Source organism: Scleropages formosus, chromosome 1, assembly GCF_900964775.1.
Source record: "Scleropages formosus chromosome 1, fSclFor1.1, whole genome shotgun sequence".
Lineage (NCBI taxonomy): Eukaryota > Metazoa > Chordata > Actinopteri > Osteoglossiformes > Osteoglossidae > Scleropages > Scleropages formosus.
Window position 1 is genome coordinate 23,351 of NC_041806.1, and position 23,460 is coordinate 46,810.

Consider the following 23,460-nt stretch of genomic DNA (forward strand, 5'->3'; position numbering starts at 1 on the left):
GACATCTCCACAGTAGAGCAAAAGCATTTCCACTGCTAGAAGATCCAAATGCTCTGCAAGAAGAGCCAACTGAAACTACTTTGGGCTGTAGGACTCAGCAGCTACATGCTGAGCCCATGTAGTAACTGGTTATTGAATCATAAAATAAAAAACAATGCAATAGGTTTTTGTTATGTCCATGCATATCATACCAAGTATTATTTCAGAGTACAGTATAATACCTGGGCAGTGTGATGATGAAAAATTACTTAAAACATCGTAAATTTTCATGATGTCAATCAGGCAGTTTTCCTTGGCTTGCAGTGCACAGAGTCACAGCTGTCACTCTCTCAGTTGTCATAATGAAGAGCAACACTCAGGCTTTGCCAAGACCATTGTGAGAGAAAATTTAATATTCGACATTAGTGCTAAAAGCAAATGTAACTATGCAGTATCCAGTAAGGTAGGTGCTTATGGAAAATAATTGAAAAATGTAATGCTGCACGCTGTATCAAGGAACAGGAATTAACAAAGAGAGACTGGCTGAGAAAATGACTATGTTGAGGCTCTCATACGCAAGTAGACAAACAGGGTACGGTGACCGAAGTCTGGAGACAGAACAGATAACGTGTTTGCGTCAAGTGCGGAAAACAGAATAAGGTTCACAGGCTCGGACAATCCCGGAAAAGAACGAGCCCGTGAAAGCAGAAAGTTACTGAAGGGGCGTATCGCCTCAGCGCAACAGGTCTATAAGTAACTGCTGTATGCTTTGTTCAGAGAGACCCTCGGTACAGAGACCCTCTGCACAGAGACCCTCCCACGTTAACGTATACTGTGCATTAAAGAGAATATATTCTATTGTCCGTGTGGCTCATTTTTCTCCCACAGATTCCTGGGGGCTCGTCCGGGATTGCCTAAAGCTCTTCCGGGGCACAATCCACCAGCCGTGAGGACCCCAAGAAAGGAAGGACGTTCGCTCCCCTAGGAGACCCGTTAGTGACCAAGCCCAATAAAATTTTAGGGCTGGCCTGTCCCACAGACTGTCCTCGGACAGAGTATGGCACAAATTAACTTCGCAACTAAGTATCTGCTTTGACCTGCACGAAGGGTGCACTGCAGTAGGTTGGCTGCTTGCGTTAGAAAAAATAATATAATAAACCAAGATCGTGGGGCAAGGTGATAGTGTCCATATCTTAACCCCTGACCCCGTCTACGACCCGGATGGTGAAACTGAGTTTGAAAGATAAATGCAGAAACATGGTCATAATCGATCCTTGGGATTGGGCCCTAGTGGGCAAAAGAAGAATTGCAGGGAAATGGTAGAGAAGGAAACTGGTAAGCCATTTAAGAAGGAGTGTAGAAAATGGAATGAAAAGACAAAAGAGCTCTGGCCGATAGAGGGTTCGCTAGACCCTGCACTGATCCAAAAGACAAAAAGTATTTTACAAGGGAATCAGAGTAGTGGGTGTTGTTGTAATGACATGTACTTACGTAAGTTTAGAGAGTGGGAGACTGTAGCAAAAGAAAAGGCGCTCAAAACAGCACAGAAACGTGACTGACCTCACTGTTAAACCAAAGTCCGAAAAAGCCAAAAATGAGGCTCAAGCCGCAGTGCTGACAACGTCTGCTCAAGTGTTTCCCGCAGAGGCACCGGGGACCCCAACCAACAGACAATTCACAAAGGTTGTCGGAGCAACGGGTTTGTTCCAGCTCCTGGCTGAAACACAACCCCTTGCAGCGAATACCCCAGGTCACTCCGAAAAAATACATTACAAGTTCCAGCTAAGCGATAATTGCCCTGTCAAACTATTAGGAAGAGACCTATTGTCCAAGCTAGGGGCCATAATCAAGGTCTACAGAGCAGGTACCAAACTAACTGCTCCAACCCTGGGACTGTTTACCTTCGCTGTTGAAAAGGCATCTTACCGTGCATGGATGTTGGAGGACAACACTTTGCTGAGCAACATGGTTCCCTCCTCTCAAGAACAGCCAGAATGTTTGCAGTGCACTGCATATTATTATTTTGCAGAACAGCACAAAGAACGAGAAAGGATGGAAGAGAGATTTTGTGGCAGCGCTTTCCAGGACCACCACAGTGCAGATACCAGTACTTGAAAGCCATACCGAGAAGTGGCGCCACCTTGAGCATCGCAGTCATCTGCTCCACGGGACTTAGGTGTTGGCTGCGCTTGTGGTTGAAATGGCTGAAGCTGTAGATCCAGCGCTGCAGCCAGCTGCTCTCCGTCTTCGCCTCTTTGTGCAGCTCCTTCAGCAGCTTGGTGGCCAGCGCAAAGTTATTCTGAAGTAATTATTATTACAAGTGTGAGAAACAATAATTATTGTAAAACATGACATTATTTTATATATAATTGTTAAAAATGCAAACATTTTCACAGTTCTTGATGTCAAGCCCACACAGTTGGGTGCAAAGATTCAATTCCATTTATTTTCATAGAGAATTCTGCTCACGCAGTGACAAGAGTGCTGAACCAGCTATCAGAGGCACAATAAGTAAGCCAAGGTCTTTGTGATGCTAACAGCCTTCTGAAATACAGGAGCTCAACGTGTCACCTGCTTTCTGGCACTGTCAGCCATCCTCAACTTCATACTGAACTTGCAGTCCTTAATCATCACATTCAAGTTCTCTGGCTTCTGAGAGTTGACTTCTTGCATTATACCATCATTCTCAGCCACTTCCATGTCTACGGGGGTTGAGCTTGTCAGTCTCTCTGCAATCTTGTCCAGAAAGAAACACCTGGGAAAAAGAGGAATGTGCACTTGAGGTTTTTTTTTTTTTTTTTTTTTTTTAAGTAAACTGACAAATTTGTTAATTTCACTAGGAACTCTGGCTACAATTGTGAGAAACTATGAAGAACCCAGAGAGTCACATTCCTGTTAATGAGCATGGATGACGACCACAAGACCGATACGCTACTCGACATACCGAGTTGTAATGATGTCGTCCCACACGTTCATTGGGTCCATTTTGGCGTCAGGATATCGACTGGTCCAGACTGTTAGGAGACTCTTCAGAGAATGTGGCGACACTTGGAGAGTGATTAAAACACGTTTTGGATGGTTCTTCCCATTCAACAACTTTCAGTATTTTTTTTATACTGGAAAACAAACTTTCCTGATGCCTCTTTCAGTGCTATTAAAACAGTGGAAATAATTTAGATATACAGTTTTCTATGTAAAACAGAAAAAGGGAAACGGTAAGAGGAATTCTGCATGTTTGGGGGGGAAAAAAAGCAGTTGAAACTTCACAGACTCAGAAATGCTCCATTTATTACTTACATAAATTAAAGGCAATTAAGTGTTAATTTTAAAATAAATCTTTTTGCAACGGGACGCCATGGAAGTCTGCACTGACAACCTAACCCACCAATGAGGAACATCCATTCAATTTCAATAACCCCTTGTCCAGAGCAAGGTCAAAGTGAACTGGAGCCTACCCCAGAAGTAGTGGGCGGAAGGTTGGGGGGGGGGGGGGGGGTTTGCACCCTGGATGGGATGCCATTTCATCGCCGGGTAGCCACACACACACACGCACACACACACACACACACACACACACACACACACACACACACACACACAAAGGGCAACTTAGAGAAACAAATTCACCTGAACTGGATTTCTTTGGACTGTGGAAGGAAACCAGAGCACCCAGAGAAAACCCACGCAGACACAGGGAGAACATCCTAACTCCACACAGACTGGGGAATCTAACCCATGTTCTCTCCCACCACCCGGGTGTTGTGAGGTGGCAGCACTACTTGCTCTGGCAGCGTGCTGCTCACTTAAGAACAATTTAAAAATTAAAAACCTCACCACTTCCTGAGATGAAATGAAGGAAGTCGTGAACCTCTGTCAGAGGCTGAACCGACTGCAACTTCGCCAGGCGGCTTTGGTTGAGCAGCACATCAATAGTTGAGTAGCTCTAAGTAGAATAGAAAATATTAATTAAATTTGATCAACATGGATAGTACACTCCTTCTACTGCTCAGGTCCTAACCTGGATGAAGACCTGCAGGGCATTATTGATGTAGTACTTGGCTCTGTCGTAGTCCTCCTGTAGGATGTACAGCAGGCTGAGCTCCTGACTGTAGTGTGTTTCCATCACGTTCTTCCGCTCTTCAGTTTTCATCGCACTGTCAACAAAGCTCAAGAGGGCCTGGTCACGCTCACCTTGCTGCAGCAGCTTCAACATGGAGCGCATCAGGTAGGGCAGGTACACCTCCTAATGAGAAAGCCCCACCCTTTAGCATGACAAGTGCTGGGTTCTCCACAGCCTGCACAGTATTTCAAAAAACCTTTTCACAGCAAGCAACTGCGGCACCTGGTAAAAGGAGTCGGTCCACACGTTGTCCAGGTTCACAGGTGAGTTGCTGTCGATGTTGACCGTGGCACAGTAGCACAGCGACCTCCACTCGGTCAGGTGGCTATAAGCTTCCAATGCAGCGAGGTCCCAGAAGTCCTTCTCTGTGTCACTGGGCTCGCCATCCATCCACTCCTCTGTGTTTAAGGCCTAGAATGACATTTAACATCAAATTTTAAATTTAAAAAAAAAAAAAAAAGACGCTTTTATAGCAAACAAGCCCCTCATTTTAAAGTCAATGGCATGATGTTCCGCATCACCTCGTTGTAGAGCTTCACAGCTTCGCCAAAGTCACTCTTCGCTTCCGCTTGAAGAGCCAAACGGGTGATGGGTTTTAGTCCCAATCTTTCCACTGAAGATGCCCCGTACAGCATCATAGTCCCCCAGGGACCTGTACAGTCTGATTGAAAACAACAGCAGTGACATTGACACAAAAGGAATGTCTGAAGTGTGAAGACCTGGCAGACATGTGGAGTGTGACCGCAGTCAGTAAATCACATATTCCCTGGTGGTCTAGTGGTTAGGATTTGGCGCACTCACTGCTGCGGCCCGGGTTCAATTCCCAGTCAGGGAAGATTCTCTTCAATTTTAGAGTGTGAGTGACAGAGAGTGCGTGTTCCACTGACGTATGGATGAGTGGCCTATTGTAAGAGGATCTAGCCAATGTAAGTCACCACAGTGAATAAGGTTTGCGGGCTGATAACATTACGTAGAGCTCATTGGAAGTCGCTTTGGAGAAAAGCATCTGCTAAATAAGTAAATGTAAAATTATATCCAGCTTTCATTCTCAGCTCTGCTTCATCAATCTGAGGGTCGCAAACTGGATTTGTACCAAAATATACCCGTACCCAGCAAGGTATTCTTCCATGGTCTACTTCTCTCATTAGGAGTGCATTTCACACAGTTTGCTTTTTCGAGAACTCGTACGACGAGTGCCAGCAAGTCATAGCTCGGCCCTGCATGAGAAGAAGTGCTCTAAATGAGGAAGAGGAGGCTGTACTTGGCCAGGTGGATCCAGCGCGTCGTATCAGGCGGCTGCTCCCTGCGGGAACGTTTGGCGGCCGGCGCCTCCAGAAGTCCCCTCTGCTGCACCAGATTCTCCTCCAGCAACAGGATGCCGATGGGCTGCTGCAAACTGGCCAGACAGCTGGAGCTCACGATTTCGGGGGAGATGGGCAGCAGCTCCCTGTGGTGGTAGCTCATGTCCTAGAAAATAAACACACACACAGTCTGTTGTCAACCAAATCTTCTCTACTTCTGGTGCTGCCTTCACCACAGAAACACCAAGTTTTTTGGGTCTTTTCTGTTTTTACAAAGTGGACAGAATTTTCCTTCACTGTTCTTTTCGTTGTTCTTATCTCATCTCTTTTGTTGTACCTTGACACACACTTCTACACTTTGGGCAGCAGACAGTGTAGAGGTCAGGGCTGCTGCCTTAAGATCCAAAGGTTTGAATCTCACCTACAGCTGTAGAACCTTTGAGCAAGGTACTTGCCGTAAATTGCACTAGTGAAATTACCCAGCCTACTATTATTAGCTTCTTTCCAAAGCTGCGTCAGTGAAATAAAGTTAAACGCACATGTACAGTGTAAATGTTCATGCACCGTAACTTCATGAGCATCACCAGATAAAGCATTTATTCAGCCACTACTCCGGCATTGTTTTTGTTTGCTTGTGTATCTTATGTTATTTAAAAAAATTTTTTAAAAAAAATTGGTAGGAGGGTATCAGGATTTGTCCATCCTGTGTTTTATGCACCTACATGAACGATGAACCTCGGTGCAGCAAGTGGTAGGCAACAAACTAGGTTTGCTCGAGTCACATGTCTTCAGCTGTGTCTCTTTCTCTTAATGCAATACATAAATGGTACTTTTGCTGAGATGTACATCACTTTAGACAAAAGAGTCTGCTAAATTAATAAATATAAATATACATATACATCCGTTGGAGAGCTTTGCTCACAGTGAACGCCGAGCTGCTGTACAGCTCGTCTACGGCTCTGTTGCCGCATCGCTGGATGTCTTAGCTTGCTGAGGGCTGCGACAGCGGCACAGTTTCAGTGAGTCCAGGCAATATGCCTTTTCCCTGGGAAGGCTGCCCGTGTTGCTCAACACAGCTCAGATGTTGTGGATGGGCTTGAGCATGGATGCTGAGGAGGAGCGGAGAGACTGTGCAAACGGAGGTCATGAGCAGTACGGTGGGAGGAGACTTTAGTGTGCTTGTGAGCACTGGGTAGTGTCACACAGGACGTGTCGGGGCTGGAAACGGGAATGGGGCTGGAATCAGTACACACATCCTGTATGCCATGTGTGTTTCACACGTGGGGTCAGTGTGCGATGTCATCCAGACCACAGTCGCAATCTGGAGTTGTGTAGGACAGCCAACCGGAAATACTGTGGTTTCCGGAGACTTCCTCCTCTTCAACACTATGAAAAAATGGGCTTTTCCAAATGATCAATGCACACATCCATTTATATCTATGAGAAACCAACTCTCCGAAGGCTGGAACATCATTGACCGTTTTGAACATACCCTGCTTATTAGTCCTTTTTGTTCTTATCAACTTATTTCATTCATTTAAATGTCCATGTACAAAGAAATTCTTACCTGAACACAGGCCACAAAGGGGGGGAAGTAAACAACACTCTTGCTCAGTAAGTTATTCATGTCCTGCAGCAGCTCTTCATTGGTACTCTTTCTCTCTGCAGCCGATTTAGAGCTCTCAATTTCCAACATTATCCCAGCAAACAGGGAACTGAAGAGCTGCTTGGCAAAGGTTGGGTCTCTCTGCAGGAGAGTCAACAGGAGGACCCAAGTCACTTAAATGACATTAAAGCAACATAAACTTAAGGGAATTAAATTAGAAACGGTGGCTGGATACATGACATGAATGTTCCCCCAAGATTTGAATCCCAACTCTTATTGCTGGAGCCTTGAGCAAGCACTTACCCTAAAGCTGTTTTAGTAAAAATGACCCAGTTGTGTAAATGATGTTTAAGTCTCTTTCCTCCAATGTACGAACAGAGTGATACAGCACACAGTGTTGTGCAGTATTTAAACTGGCACCAGCCATCCGTGTCTCTCTACACGGACACACCGCCATTTGCCATTACGCTGCAGGCCAACATCACCCTCACTACACTTCTTTCATACAGTAGGGAACTTGTCCAAGGTCTAACCTGAGCAAGGGCCTGCAGGGGGGCAATGATGCTTCTGTGTTCAATCTGGATATCGGGTAACTCTCCCAGGCGGTAGCTGCGATACAGGGTCACCTTGGCTTCTTTCTGGAGCCTCCAATCCGCTATTTGTTCCTGTAGATCAGAAAACACCAGGCACAGGTGTCTACTGCAGGACGAGGCTGAAAGAAATCTCAAACATGGACATCTCATGTGTAAGTGGCCAGTTACTGCACTGTTAACACATTATGAACTTACTATTGCACAGTAAGATGCAGAAGCCTTCCTAGAAATAAACGTACATTTGTTTTTGACTTTAAACATGAAATTTAGTGATGAATACAAAAAGGTAATGTTACTACATACCTTCTGAATTCATTTTTAACATTTGAAAAACTAGGTCAATAAAATATCGACAGTTCACGGTCTTGCAGCGTGGATTCATAGCGCCTGAACATTCACACTGGTGATTCTAGAGCTAAGCTAAAGGCAAAATGTGTGTTGAAGACACAATGTCTGGAATGCAGTAAGAACAGCAGAATCGGAGTTAAGCTTTTAGAAAATATATATGATGATATGTTTGTATTACTTCTACAGGGAGTGATGAGTGAGCTTCAAGAATGTGTCCAAATCTGGAATCATCTGTAGTTCTGTGTTTCTTTGAGGAAAGGTGTAATGTCCAGTCATGAGGACAAAAAATTATGAATAAGCATATTTGAGACCTTAAAATTGCTCTTCGTTGTGTAATAACTCTTGTACTGTTTACTCTCTCTCTCTCTCTCTCTCTCTATATATATATATATATATATAAAATTTAATACAAAAGCAAAGAGAATCATTCAGTATTTTGCTTAGCTACACAAGTCAGATTTTTCCAAAGCTAAAAACTGGCAGTGATTGAGATGATTAACAATTATTTTCCGTACAGTGTATGTTTGTTTTGGTTAATGGAAGTGAAATGAAACATTTTAAAATAAGAGTTCTCAAATGATGCTCTAACCCCAAGTCACCATGGGCTTACGAGGGTGTAGCATGCCGAGGCTGCCCAGGAAGGGGGCAGAGACTGGGGCAAAGGAGCCACAGCTGGGGCTGATAACCTTTCCTATTTCTTCCCCGGCGACTGGCAGTAGAAGGAAGAGATGGAAGAGGAGAACGAATCCCAAGAGACAGAGACGAACCCGAAGATGATGCCGGCGGCGTCCGGACCAACCCGAGGCTCCCTGCCTCCCTGACCTGCATGAAGCCCCATGCTCCCTGTTCCCTGTCCCCCCTTTTCCTCGCACTAAGAGCAAATAAAACCCCTCACGTCCCTCCTTACGTTTGCTATCCTGTGTTTCTGTTTTTCTTCACCATTACTGTACTGTGTGTGTGTGTGTGTGTGTGTGTGTGTATATACACTCTAGTCAACACGTACAGTATTATAGGCAGGTACAAATTTTACACACAAAAAACATCTAACATATAGCAAATACTGGTTGTCTCCAGAGGTAGAGAGGAATGGTCCTCCCTACCCTCTTCAGGTCAGGTCCCTCAGCAGCAGCAGCTCAGCTCTTCCTCCATCAAGGAGCTAGATGCTCATGTTCAGTCCAGGAAGGACAACCTGCACGTCACTAGTAAACTTTCCTTTTTTTCCCCCCCGGATGGGTCACCTTCTTACCTTCTCTTGTCTTTGCTCCTGGATCCCTTTCTTAGCAAAATGAAGGCTAACTTTCTCCTGGTCTTTCAGGAACCTCCTCCTCAGCCTCAAGATGTCTGCCTGCTGCTCACTTGCGACTAAAACAAAGGTTTGATTGAAGTTAGTCCTCTTTTCTGGACCATGATCTTCGTGTATAAACAGGTGAGGAGGTAAGATGTGTTTCCATTACATTTACATTTATTTATTTAGCAGATGCTTTTCTCCAAAGCGACTTCCAATGAACACCAAAGACATGCTGTTCGGGTTCCCCCATAGCGTGAGTGACAGAGAGAATGTGTTTCACTGATGTATGGAAGAGTGACCCATTGTAAGTAGTGTATCTAGCAGTATAAGTCAGTGCAGTGAATAGTGTGTGGAAGTTGTGTGGGCTGATAACACTACATAGAGTTCAGTGGAAGTTGCTTTGGAGAAAAGCGCCTGCTAAATAAGTACACATACATGTAACTATGTAGCGTTGCATTACACCTATGCTGACAAAAGCAAGATGTGGGATGTTGCAGCAGTCATTAGTGACATACAAAAAGACACACACACACACACACACACACACACACACACACACACACCTCTCGCCTTGCTCTCCCTGCCAATGTCACCAGCGACAAGCTGCTTCGTGCCGAATTCGGCACCCACAGACTTTCTCGTCAACTGCTGCCCGTTAGTCCTTCCGAAGGCCACGAGAGAGGACGACGACTCCGAGGAGAAGGACTGCACTGGGTACTCGCTCAGGGTGTCGACGCTTCTGCCCGTGAGCCAGTTGTAGGACGAGCGCTTGCCTGAAACTGATCATGTAAAAAACAAACCATTTACCTGTCCCTGTGTTTTTTAAAGCTACTCTATTTCACACATTTATGTCATTATCCTACAAACTCAAAGAAAGCAACATGTTCACATTGCGAACGGACCAAGTAAATTCCTTTAAATCCGAACGCCGCAATCTTCAGTTTCCTTTTTCCAGGGAACAGGAAACAGAACGCCCTTTCATTTACTCCGAGTTCACACCGATTTGCACAAGTAGCCATAAGAGGTGGCCATGTGGTACCTGCAGTCTGCGTCGGAGTGAACTCCAGCGAGCTTTGTGTCGTTCTCAGAGGACCGGCCGCAGGCCCACCAGAGGACGCAGGTCCACTCTGAGACTGGAAGCTTGCACTTCCTTGACTGGTCTGCGTCTCCACAAACATGGGTGTGAGGACTGCGCTGCGGTGGCGCCAGTTGGAGTCAATGACATAGTCCTGGAGTAGGACAACAGTAAGTAGGGTGAGGAAACGCACCAGAGCCCAGCAGATCAGATTAATCTGGGGGGGGGGGGGTACAGGTTCAGAAACAAAGTACACCTCTCTGCATGAAGCACAGGGACAGAAAAGTCAAAAATAATACTCAAGTAAAAGGTACTGAGTACAAAGTACTTCTCTCTCCTTCTTTGTAGTCTGATTTGAGTTTGTTTCCTTGCCTCCCTGAAGAGCACTGTTCATATTTGTCTTTGGTTGCACTACAACTTAATTTCTATAGCAGTGTCGTACTGCGATGAGAAGAGCGCTCTCCGAAAAACAAAGTGACCTGAACAGACGACAACACAAGCAGAAGTGCTCATCCAAACATCTATTCGAGTAGAACCAGCAAAAGCAAAAAAGTTCTAGGTCCGAACTATGCAAAAATTAGGCTTTCAAATGCCCTGAACCACTTGTAATGCTAACAACATCAACATACAACTTTAACTCATTGGGAAAACATACTGATGTATCTTTGAAGTAAATTTAAATTGCTGTGCCAGGAAAACAGATGAAAAGGACCAAGGATATAAATACAAAAGAAATTTAAAAAACAAAGTCCACTTGCTATTAGCAGTTGTATTATGTGGAAGAAACCCTTGTCAAAGCATACTTACAATGGCAGTTTTTCACAATAAGACACTTAAGAGTTTTACTGTATCAGTTCAGAGTCAGTGCCTTGCAAGGGGTAGTACAGCAGGAGTGGGATTTGGACTTGTGTCCTTCGATGGCAAATAACTAGCCAAAGTTCAGGGTGAGTGTCTTGCAGCAGCAGGGCAAGCAGGATTTGAACTAACAACCTTTCAGATTACAACTCCTAATCGCTGTACGCTACACTACCAACCGTCCCACGGTCATGTAGTGCCATACATTATAATTACTGACTTTTGCACATGTTGTGTACCCTACATACAACACGTGTAGTGTGTTAACACCATGAAACGTTCATATCAAGGACACCAAACACCCCGGTCGCTCCCCGTTTGAGCCTCTGTCAACTGTCATACAGTTCAGGACAATAAAATCCCGTACCAACAGACTGAGGAACAGCTTCTTTCCCAAAGCAGTGGCCTCCATCACACCCTCACTGCCCAACGTCGCCTCCACTACTCCCCCACATCCACCGTCAAACGCTAAGAACTGAGAACAGCAAAGTTGAATCTAATTCTTATTTAACTCATTTACTTATTTGTTTGTCTCAAGTGTTCTTTCTGCTGCTGTTCATGAGAGTTGCCACACAGAATTTCATTGTATTGCACACAGTGACAATGAAGTATCTTATGTTTAATGGAGACTCAATATGAGGATATGGAGTTTCTCAATAAACTGAGCTGTAACAAATTCTCCCAGGCTCTTTTTGGGAAAAGCTGTGGCTGAAAGCCAACGGTCCTTAAAGTGCAACAATATGAACAGCGGACAGGTGTTGATAATGCTCATGCTTTGCCATTTCCCTAGAAATGACTGACAGCTGACAACAACCAACGACATCTCCCGAAGACTTCAACTGACAGTTAGGAAGTGTTACTCATGATCTGCAGTAAAAGTGGCTGTTTTTGGCCACATTTTAGGGCCAGTTCACCAAAACTCAAAAAGCTTGTTACAACTGGCCACTGCTGACCTGGAACTTGCATTCAGAAAGCGGATACTCGAACATTGGACGAGTGTAATCAGGACTGCGACTGGTCATCTCCAGAAGCAGGCCGGTAGCCAAGCTGAGGAAGTGCTCTTCGATTTTACTGGAGTACAGGGAGCGTAACACCATGAGCAAACGGTCCGCAGTTGCCGTTGGCAGACAGCTTTCGCGGCTCCAAAAGTTCCTCACATACAGCCTGTAAAACAGAGAACAGTCAAACAAAACCACAGGTATTCACTAAAGAGCAAACAAAAACCTACTGACATATAAGGGCAGGAAAACAAATGCATTTTTAATGCACCTTCAGCTTGTTGCAGATGTACCCAATGTTACTAAACCTAATGTGGCAATTAACCAGAACTGCTGAAACTCTGTCTATATTGAAGAAGGATCTGAAAACTCAACTTTTCCAGATTCACTTTGCCCACGATCACTCAAGCTCATGTATGGTGCAAATGTTCACGCACCTTGACTCTATGATTATACCCAGAGAAGCATTTATATAGCTGCTACTCCCATACTGTATGTAAATGTTTGTGTACCTTTAAAAAAAAATGTAGGAAGGTGATCAGGATTACTCGTCCTGAGTTTTACGCAGCTACTCGTGCAATGAACATCGGTGCATAAGATGGAAAGAAAAACTAGGTTTACTTAATCACATGTCTGCAACTACGTCTCTTTCTCCTAATGTAATGAACAAATTGTATTTTCTCTGAGATGTACGTTGCTTTGGAGAAAAGCATCTGCTAAATGAATAAATGTAAATGGAACCAAGGGATGACTATTATCCACCTTTTATTGATTGTGAATTTGTGGTGAAAATAAATAAGTAGTAGGTTGCAAAGCTGCAGTATTTTATGAATAAATTGAGCACAAAAATGACAGACATAAATCAACACTTTTGCACTTACTGGAGACCTGGGCTTTCATCCACAAGGCCCTGTACAAGAGTTTCCTTCGATGCGTTGAACACTTCTAGGGAGGTGCAGTCCAACTGGCTCTCTTTGTCACTTAAACATGCATGAAACACATTCCATTAATAACGATAGTGTGGTTCAGGACAGATATGAAAGATTTGAAGCAAAGGTACAAGATCACCTGTAGTTGTCATAGATCCACATGAGAATGTCATACATTCTCTCTCTGCACACAGGGGATGGATGTGTGATGAAGGAAGTTATTGAACCCAACATCTCACGCAGCTCTTCTGGTTTCAGGACTGACAGGATCTTGTGGACAATGTCCAAACAGACTCTTTGTCTTGCCTCATCCCTGTAAGAAGGTGGAAGTGAACAACTTAAAGAACAAAACTAGAATGACAGCTGATGTACATCAAGCTAGCTGTAGGACTAACCTGTGTCCCATCATTTGGAGGAAGTCCTTTCTTTTTAGCTCCAGGTAAACGTGTGGGATCTCGGTGGCCCGGCTAAATACACACTCCAGACAGTGGATCTTTAACACTCCATGCATCTTTGGCAACAGGAAGAACACGTGGTGCACAAACCTGCCAAGGAGCAGCTCAGAGGTTACATAAAAAGCATGGTAACCAGCATTTCTGGATGGTTCTTCTGAGTAAAGACTATGCACACAGCACTTAGAGCATTCCTACGGGTAAGGACTAGAAGACATCCTTCTTCAGAAAAGTATTTAAGATCAAACCATGAAATCTTACCGATCCATGAAAAGAGGGTAGTGTCTGCAGATTTTACTCAAGCAAGATATAAATCGGTCATCCTTGTCATTCTTCTTGAGATCCATTAGCTTACTAGCAGTAAGATCAACCAAGGGCCCAATGAACTCCTTCAAAACAAATGATTACAGTATTGGTAAGAAACCCACCAAGAAGGTGGGGGAGACTCATGAAGATATTTTTGATCACTAGATGTATAGTGGCCAATACCTGAGAACCTAAAATTTGACTCTTTCAGGATTAGTTCTTATGGCTTTGAGATGTTTCACCTCGGTTAGATTTTATACAATTACTTTATAGTTGTGTCATGGTCCTTAAATACCACCAGTTTCAACACAGGGACTGTAGAAGCAAGTTAAGATACTGCCTGTCAAAATGCCAGCAGATGAAGACATTTCTTTATTTTGGACAAAAGAATGACGTTGGTCAAAAACAAGACACTCCTGAGAACAACTTTTACTCAGCTATAGGACAGATTATTTAAATGATCCTTTATATGACAAAAATAGCCATGATTTTTTTTTTTTTTTTTTTTTTTTTAAATGGAGACATACTTTATTCTTTTCAGCTGCATACTGCATCATGCAGCCAATGATCTCTGCAGCTGTAGAGTAGATCTCCTTGAATCTTATGAAAGAAAGGTTGTTGACTAAGGACCTTATGTACCTAAAATTGAATGAAATGAAAACATTCACTTAATGCAAAGCAAACAAGCACAACATTACTAGTTGTAACTATAAAAACAACAATAATAATAATAATAATTTGTATGTAGAAATGAACCTGTCTTTACCTCTCCTGCTCTATCTCACACATGGCATCATAAGGAGGGAGGTTATTAGCCAAGATGATGCCAAGCAACTGCAGCCCCACTGAGTTGTCTTTGCTGTTGAGGTCTGTTCCCGCAAATTGCTCATACATCAGACTATGCAAACACAGGAAAAAATGGCCTTTTGATTTTGAAGTAAGGTTTCAATTATTCACATGTTAAACCTATTGAATATAGAATTTTACAGATGTTACATTTGTTGAGCTTTGCTTTATTCAGATGTTAAAAGAGTCCAATTTGAGGCAAGGTGTACAACAATAACACTTGTCTGTTTGACCTGTAGGGAACCACCAAACAGTCTTTCCAGCACTCCACCACGGTCTTGATGATCTCCAGATTGTGTCTGAAAACTGCTCGTCTTTGATGAAAACAGTTCTTCATGAGGAACTCAAGAAGTCGATTGGCCAAAACTTCATCCTTGGTGTTCCCCTGAAGCAGGAGACATGCAAACATTGGCATCTGCATTATTGTGCGAGACATGAAAAAGAAAAATCGTAAGAGCTGATATACAGTTGTACATTGTCTAAACACTTTGAAGAAAGAAAACGTTTTACACATGGCGAGGTAAAGAAAACCTTGGGTGCGGCCAGGCCTGTCCACGAGAGAACTGTAACGACGACGTCCACGACCATGTAGTGGATCCCCTCTCCGCCATTGTTTCCACACACAATGAGCTGTAAGAGGGGGCCCAGCCAGAATTTGGCATATGGCCGAAACACCTGCAAAACAGAGCTCTTCAAATTAATGTCAAACTGGCATGGAACCCCCGCTATCAGCACCCTTAGCATGTTGTGAAGACTTTTTTCAGGCCACTATTTTTACATTTATTCCATCAGCAAACACTTTTCTCCAAAGTGACATACAGCTCCAAGAACATTTAAACACAAACAAAGCTGGCCACATCATGTAATTAAAAATAAAAACAATGAAAATCATCAAAATGTTGGCACAGACAAAATTGGGGGGGGGGGCAAAAAAAAAAAAAAAAAAAAAAAAACCAAGATTGCGCCCCACCCAAACAATTCCGAGCTGATGGTGGCCTCATCATCCAAACGCCAAAAGAAATTTTGTGTATGAGGGCATTTACCTCTTCTGCATTAATGATGAGCTTTGCAATGAAGAGCCGGATGTTGAGCTGTGTCGATGGATTTGAAAGCTTGCTGTGCAGAAACTTCATCCAAGGAGGCAGATCACTAGGAAAAGAGCCCTGCAAGAAGGGACTGCGTTATGAACGAATCTGGATGACAAGATGCACGCACACATCCAATTTCAGTAACTGTTTGCTCTGAGCAGGGAATTACACATATTTGTGGTCAAATTTATTTGCACCCAAGCAATTGTCAATGTCTTATAATTTCTTAACATATAACACGAAAAAAGAAATGTTTTCCCTTCTCATTTTGTTACTTTCACTGACAAAAAATGAGATTAATGGAAAAAACATTTTAAAGCTTAACATTTTCACTGTAGAGAAAAAAACTAACAAAATTACTGGCACCCAAGAATCAATACTTAGTTTCACAATCGTAAGACTAACCAGCTTCAAGTGTTTCCTCTAACTATCTCTTCACAGTTGCCATTAAAAGTAATGAAATGAGAGATTGACCATTTCCTTTTTTTTTTTTCCTGTTTTCAGTGTACTGGTTAAAAATTGGGTGGGTGCACAACGTTTAAAGATATGCAATGTAAGTTTCAATGCATTTTTATAGAGCATCATTATGGCCAGTGTGCAACAAAGTACACATAGCATATTATTACAATTAATAAATTGTTATGACATATACCAACATTATTACATTACTACTCTACATAGTAAGGTTAATGATTATACACAACATAGAATTGGTATTAATATATATTATAAAATACTGCTACCTATATTTGTATACAGTAAGCTTAATGATTGTACACAGCATATTCCACACCTGCTCCACTTTGGGTGTGATGTTATTCCTCTGCATGTGCTTCAGCAGCATTGTCATGCTTGTCATACATTCATGTTGGTTCAGCTCATCCATCTCCAGTTCCACCGTTTCATCATGGGAGACCATCTTTGCCTGCTCCTAATGCTCAGCACAAAAAAGGCCCATTGTATCAGAGCTCTTTCATACAAAAACACGTCACCAAGGCTGACAAATCCTACTTGTGGAATCCGTGTGAGAGAATCCATGTGTACCAGGCTCCTGTTGGCTGATGTGTGGTTCACTGCAGCTCGGAAGCTGCTGGAGAAACTCTGGACGCCAGTCGAGAAGTCGAATTGGCTCATTTCCTCACTGAGACTGCTGTCCATGCAGGACTGTGAGGACAGGTACTGAGGTCCTTCTGAAAGGATAGTTAGAAAGGTAATAACCAATGAGTGTGAGTGCATGTGTGCATGCAAAAATGAGTACACACATCTCCAGCACTCAATCATACCTCCATGTTCGCCTGTCATTTCCTTCCGGATGGTTACATATTTCTTCTTCTTTTCTAGAGGAACCTTGAGGAAAAGAGTAAATGTCTTATTTTTCAAAACTCTTCAATACAGTATGTACTTGCAGTATTTTTCACTGCTGTGAGAATTGTTACTAGAACTAGGAAGCTTGACCATACAACACCAGTACGGAAATCACTGCATTGGCTCCCGGTCACACTGAGTCTATTATAAAATCCTATTTTTGACCTATAAGGCAGTACATGGCATTAGTCCAGTTTATCTTTGTGAAATTATTGATTCTTTTATCTCAGGACGATCTCTGTTCATTGGATGCAGGTTACCTTAAAGTACCTGTGATCAATAAGACCTCAGTAGGAGGTCGTGCCTTTAGCTACAGAGCACCTAAACTGTGGAATACTTTGCCAGTTACTATCAAAAATGCCCTGCCTGTTTCTGTCTTCAAATCCACACTAAAGACTTATGTTTACCGAGACATATCACCACAGAACTGAATTCCACTTAGCTGTGTTTATGTTTTTCCCCACCTTTGTATTAAACCGTCTAATTTCTTTAAGGTGTAAGTTACTAAATTTTTTCTTGTTCAGCATTGTTTCCCTACAATAAGAGCTGAGGAAGCTTGCCGGCCGGCCGTTACAGAAGCATCCCATGCTGACTGAAGATGAAGACCAACTGCCATGATGGACAAGACGCACCTTGATGAACTGGGAAATCAAGCTACCGTACAGCAACAATATTATTATTAGTTGTCTTAGAAGTCTTATTTGATCTACAATGCTGGGAGGCAGGGAAGCCACTAGCAGCTAGACCTCCACAGTTTTTTTCTGCTTTGCTTTTCAGTTGAGAGTTTTTCGTTCATTTTCTCCGTGGCCTGAAGCCATACTTACAGCTTTAATAACTGCATGGATAATATGTTACACTAGTCTGTAATCAAGTTATTTTTTGTTTCTTTGCCCTTTTGCCTGTGTTCTATAAAAAATAAATTGAGCTGAACTGAATATTAGCTGTATTTAGTGTTTGGAGTAGAGGAACTGTAAATGACACCAAAACAAAAAGGAACAAGTTAAAAGAAAAGAACTTTACCTCAACTTCCACTGGAAATCTGTATGTTCGCTGAGTGTCAACAATGTTCTCAAAAATTAACTGATTCTGGAAAAAGGGAGAAGACAATTTACTGATACTGATGGAGGCAAAATGTCAGCTGTGAATGAGACAAGGGGCCTCCTCTCATTATCCCAGGCTGTCACTGTTCTGTCCATGCTGCCCGCAGTTTGCTCAGGAGATGTGCTAACGTGAAAGGGCAGTGCAGCTCTCACCTTGTCGGGCTTCTCCGTGAACAGGAAGCCCTGGTAGAACTTGGTCTCGTTGAAGCAGCAAGCGACAACAGCGATGGCGCAGTTGTATGCAGCACAGTGGAGCCTCCTCCTTTTCTCCAGGAGCTGCGTCTCACCCACCATGTTTTCTGTGAAGGCCTCAAAGCAGCACCTTCACAAAGGAGTCAATCTATTATGATCTACTGTTAATAAAACAACCACACATAGCCATAAACATGTCATCAGAATCATTTTATGCTGATTCTGGTTTGCTGTCACAAGCAAAGTACATTTTTAACAGAAACAACGAATAAAACTCTGTTCCATACAACTGATACCTTCAAAATGAAGGTTACAGACTTCAAAATATTGGGTAAGCCTGAGATTTTTCAAGATGAAAATACCAAAGGAACAGCTCTTTCCTTCCTCAACCAGCACACATTACATACTTGAGCATGGTCTTTGATAACTCGTTGCCCTCGGAACGACCTCCACTGAAGGCCTCGTTGATTTTCGACGCCTTGGAATAAACCTCATCTTTGGGGAGGCGCGAGTAGAGGACCTCCATCACCTTGTAACAGCCGTCCTTCTTCATCACCTGGCTCTCGAACAGTGTCTCGTTGGACTGAAAAACAGCCAATTATAGATCCAAGTGCTGCTGTACTTAATATGGCTGATGGAACCAGTTTATAGCGGTGTCACCGATCACTTATGAGCCGAGCGTGAGCAAGCAACACTCCTATTCAACGGCATATTCGGCTCTTGACAAAGACCCCACCACGTTCAAAAGTAAATATGTTGGATTTTCAAGTAATGTCTTTACAACTCCCCATAAGGTGCACACAGACAGAACTGTAGTTAAAATATGCAGATACGGTACACATGAAAGTAGATGACTCAGGGTGCTAAGGTTTGTACTTGTTTGCTCTTTTATTTGTGTTTCACAGGAACAAACCACTAGTTTGTTGTGCAAAATACACACAACCCTACAGAGCACCTGAGGTGTAACAGGAACATACTGGTGGTGAGCAACTAAATACGGCAGATACACATACAAGGTAACCGGCCCCAGTACCTCATCACCATTAACATAACATACCTAATACACTCTGCACGGCATGGAAAGGGATCGCGGGAAGGGTCCTATCACCACAATGTTCAATTAAAGGTGATGCGGAAAGCTACAAGCATTTTTGTATTCTGGGTTTTTTTTAAATCTTTCGAGTCACATTTATAATAGCATCATCATCGGAGCCACCTACAATGTTCTCCCTACTCCACAGAATCTTAATCGCTGGGTAGGTACGGAGCCGACTTGCAGCTTGTGTGGTGGTATAGCCTCTTTGAGGCATATTTTGTCCGCATGTAAGGTTAGTTTATCTCAGGGAAGATATACTTGGAGGCATAATGAAGTGCTAAAATCCTTGGCATGCTTGTTGGAGAACAAGTGGGTTGAAGTCAATTCACTCCCGCGCTGCAGGAGAAATAAGGTAATTTCTTTTGTGCGGGAGGAGGAGAGCGTTGCATGCCATGCGCGTGGACGCAGCAGTACGAGTTTTAAGTGGTGTGAAGTGCGACACTGGAAGTTGGTAGCGGACGTGGGAAAACAGCTGCAGATGCCACAGTGCATTGCGGTCACGGCATTAAGACCCGATATTGTGCTGTACTCCAAGGGCGCACGGATAGTGTACTTCATTGAATTAACAATACCCTTCGAAAACTCATTGGAAGATGCCTTTGAGAGGAAGAAACTGAAGTACACTGAGTTGGCTGGTGAGGTGAGGGAGCGAGGCTGGCAGTGCGTTATTAGACCGGTGGAGATCGGTACTACAGGGTTTGTTGCAAATCAACCACGTCGCTACTGTTGGAGTTTGGTTTCAGGGGTCAGTCATTAAGAGCAGCGATTAAAAGCTTGTCAGAGGTAGCAGAAAGATCCAGTCAGTGGTTGTGGATGAGGAGGCATCAGGGTGTTTGGGGGAAGCACACTTGAGTGGGGGAGTACTTGCCTATGTGAACATCAATGGTTTGAGTTTTGTTGTCACCTCCATATGCTGATGTGGTGTGTTGGTTGGTTTGTTGGTGGTCGATGTATGGCTGGGGTGGGAGGTCTTTTGGTGGGTGGAGTCGCTGGGATGGCACTGTGGGCATGAAGGGGGGTGGGTCTGGGAAGCCAGATCTCACCGTTGAGCCTTCTGGAGGTGTCGTGGGCTCAATTCAATGAAACATCAATGAAGGAAGGTGCCCACTTGACAACCCCAACGAAGTGCTCGCGGTGGCTCCCAGCAAAGAGGATGGTGATTTTTTTTTTTAAGTGGAGGGAACTGTTTGGTGGGGGGGGGTGAGGGGTATGTGGGGTTTTGGGAGGGATGGAATACTGGTGGCATGGTTGGTTTGTGTCCAGCCCCCCTTGATTTTGGCACGAGGGGTTGAACATCTTTCCCTGTGTATTATTGCATGTAGCAGCAACATTACATTTATCCACATTAAAACACAGAGAGAGACAAGTGATGTCTCTCCAACCATATGATTCATTCTGACCCAACACGCAGTCAGTGTATCGGAATTAATCACGAGAGGAAGCCTCTGTGCGCCGGGTACCTTGGTGAAGCGACTTTGCAAGGCGGCCACGATGTCAGTGACGGTGGCTGCAAAGAAGCACCGCAGGGCGTCGGGGCTGCAGTGCAGCAGGAGCGGCAGTAGAACGCGCTCCAGAGTGGCCTGGTTTACGGCAGAGAAACGCTGCTCCCCCACCTGAAGCCCCTGGAACACGGAAGTGAGCAGCTGCACCTGCCTATCGCAATGTGGTCTGAGTGCCAGAGAATGGGACACACAAACACCAGACAGTCAGGACAACACTAAGAGGAAGACTCATCATTAGGGCTTTTTACCACTAAAAATGTGAACTGGGAAAAGTCGACTCCTCTCCATCCCAACTGTGACATGAGACCATCTGAGCTCTCTCAACCTCACCTGCTGGCAATCCTTTTGAAACACATCTGAAACTGTTCCTCCATGATGTGCTTCTGGTCACGGCAAAGAACTTCAGCCATCAGGACTAGCAGCATCGGACTCTGGGAAAGCTCCAGGGCGTCCAAAAACTGAACACAGCAGAATGCAAATGACACTGGAAATAAGGCTTATAAATACTATGCAACAAAATATTTCATGTGAAAACTAAAGCTGATTGGCAAACAAGCAGTTACACAGGTTATGGACCTTCTTAACACAATCAAGGTAGTTGTTGCAGTCCAGGGAGCCCTTGGTGAACTCATGCGACTGCATGGGGAAATGGGACGCAACCAGCAGCTCCAAGGCACCCTGTAGCTTTGCTAGCGGTGCCTCCGCAAGGGTGGTGAAGAACGGCAGCATTGTCAGAGCGTGACTCTAAGGACACAGGAGCATTGCGCAAGAGTGAATTTATGTCCACTAACCAAAGCTCATGAGACTTGACCTTTATGGTCAAGGGAAAGGGCATAGGGAAATATTGAAACGCTCACCTTGACACTGAGTGGCAGCACAGTGTCCATAAGAATGGACGTGTAAGTGCTGAATACCTCCTCAAATGCTTTGTGTCCAGTGTGGAAACAGACCGAAGCATCAATCTGTGGGGAGAAGCCCATATTGAGAACGTAACTGTCTTTGGCCACAGAAACTGCAGAACCAAGAGCCAACGTGTGCTTTCAAAGAGCCTGTGTGCTGCTACCTGAAGCACTTTGGACAGCAGGGTCAGCGTCGCCATCTTGCTCTCCGTGCAAGCCGTGTCTTGGGCCCACCACGGATTCAGGGAGCTCCAATGCCCCAGAAGCTTCTCCACCAACTTGCTGCCCTGGCTCTTGCGCAGAATTCGCTCACGGAAACAGTGATCCAGCATCGCGTTGAGCAAGGAGCTCACCTGCCCCAGAGCACCATGATGAAGTCGCACATTAGCTTCAGTAACAAACTGGTGGTAATACTGAGTGGCTTCCACATCTCGCCTAGCTTTCAAGCACCATGCTGGCAGGAATTAAGAGGACATCTCACCATGCTGGTATTACTGATGGCGCACGCCATGAGGACGGGCACTGTGGAATCTGCATTTTTGAGCAGTTCGGAGCTGATGGTTGTCTCAAAGAGAGTGTAGAACAACTCCCCATGTGAGAAGGTAGTACAGCTCTGGTTCGAGGTGCCCAGTTGCAGCTCGGGCATCTTCATGTTCTTTAGCAATAGCTCCATCATTAGCTCAGTCTGTAGAACACAGAAACAGTTACCTGGTGGAACATCTTTTTTGTTACAAGTCCCCAAAACTTACTCGCAAATCTTAATCATACACATAACGTGGAAACCAAGAGATATATGGTGCAACATTTTTAATATAGATTAACATCTAAACCTTTTAGTATTTCAGAATGAAAATCAAGACATATGGGGACCTACCTAATTAATGCACAAAGAACTCATTAAGCAAGGTATTTCAGGAAAAAAAAATGTGCAGAAACAATTTCTACATAAACTCAATTATAGTGTTTCTTCCTATTTATTCAGGCAGGTTGTGTAAAAACCTGTTCAAACACAGAATAAATTGAAACATAGTACAGAAGCATTTATTCTTTTTATTTGTTTCAATTTAAATTCAAACTCAAATTCCTGGAGGAAAAAAATGGTTTTTCCTGGTGTTACATTTACTGCCAGGCTGATTCATCACATAAAAACGTGCAATGTCTGCCAACTTGTAACATAACACCCATACTCAGGAACTCAAGGAGTGTGATAAGAAGGGCGTTAAGACTTTATTATTGTAATATTTTGAAGGTCTTGATGTAATGTCCCGTTATTGGATTGTTTTTTTTTTTTTTCCTCTATTCCCCCTGGCCAAGTTGATTGTTCTGAGTTAACGATCTTGTCATGTGTGTGGTTTGTTTAAAAAAAAAAAAAAAAAAAAAAAAAAAAAAAAAAAAAAAAAAAAAACCTCAGGAACTCCAGACAGTAAACACTGAGGAAGTAAGCAGTACTATGGTAGAGCCACATTTCTGTTGTTTTTGGGTGTTCTATACTGCCATCTATTGGCCTGGAGGTTAAACACAG

The 23,460-nt window shown here is 43.7% G+C and overlaps 1 protein-coding gene across 1 annotated transcript in view; it reads right to left on the reverse strand.

Annotated features, from left to right (window-relative positions):
- The window catches only part of LOC108919710 (DNA-dependent protein kinase catalytic subunit-like), a 54,902-nt gene that overhangs the window by 11,623 nt on the left and 19,819 nt on the right, over positions 1 to 23,460 (reverse strand). Inside the window, 36 exon segments of the mRNA XM_029251158.1 lie at positions 2,104 to 2,278; positions 2,551 to 2,734; positions 2,924 to 3,026; positions 3,814 to 3,922; positions 3,998 to 4,222; positions 4,322 to 4,510; positions 4,621 to 4,695; positions 4,697 to 4,760; positions 5,361 to 5,566; positions 6,968 to 7,147; positions 7,540 to 7,671; positions 9,194 to 9,309; positions 9,799 to 10,014; positions 10,275 to 10,464; positions 12,119 to 12,329; positions 13,045 to 13,143; positions 13,232 to 13,405; positions 13,488 to 13,637; positions 13,806 to 13,933; positions 14,378 to 14,489; positions 14,617 to 14,748; positions 14,930 to 15,081; positions 15,228 to 15,371; positions 15,740 to 15,859; positions 16,578 to 16,715; positions 16,829 to 16,974; positions 17,068 to 17,131; positions 18,170 to 18,235; positions 18,403 to 18,571; positions 18,849 to 19,024; positions 20,998 to 21,205; positions 21,370 to 21,497; positions 21,616 to 21,783; positions 21,897 to 22,001; positions 22,103 to 22,291; positions 22,420 to 22,623. Of these exon segments, the coding sequence (XP_029106991.1) occupies positions 2,104 to 2,278; positions 2,551 to 2,734; positions 2,924 to 3,026; positions 3,814 to 3,922; positions 3,998 to 4,222; positions 4,322 to 4,510; positions 4,621 to 4,695; positions 4,697 to 4,760; positions 5,361 to 5,566; positions 6,968 to 7,147; positions 7,540 to 7,671; positions 9,194 to 9,309; positions 9,799 to 10,014; positions 10,275 to 10,464; positions 12,119 to 12,329; positions 13,045 to 13,143; positions 13,232 to 13,405; positions 13,488 to 13,637; positions 13,806 to 13,933; positions 14,378 to 14,489; positions 14,617 to 14,748; positions 14,930 to 15,081; positions 15,228 to 15,371; positions 15,740 to 15,859; positions 16,578 to 16,715; positions 16,829 to 16,974; positions 17,068 to 17,131; positions 18,170 to 18,235; positions 18,403 to 18,571; positions 18,849 to 19,024; positions 20,998 to 21,205; positions 21,370 to 21,497; positions 21,616 to 21,783; positions 21,897 to 22,001; positions 22,103 to 22,291; positions 22,420 to 22,623 (5,347 nt within the window).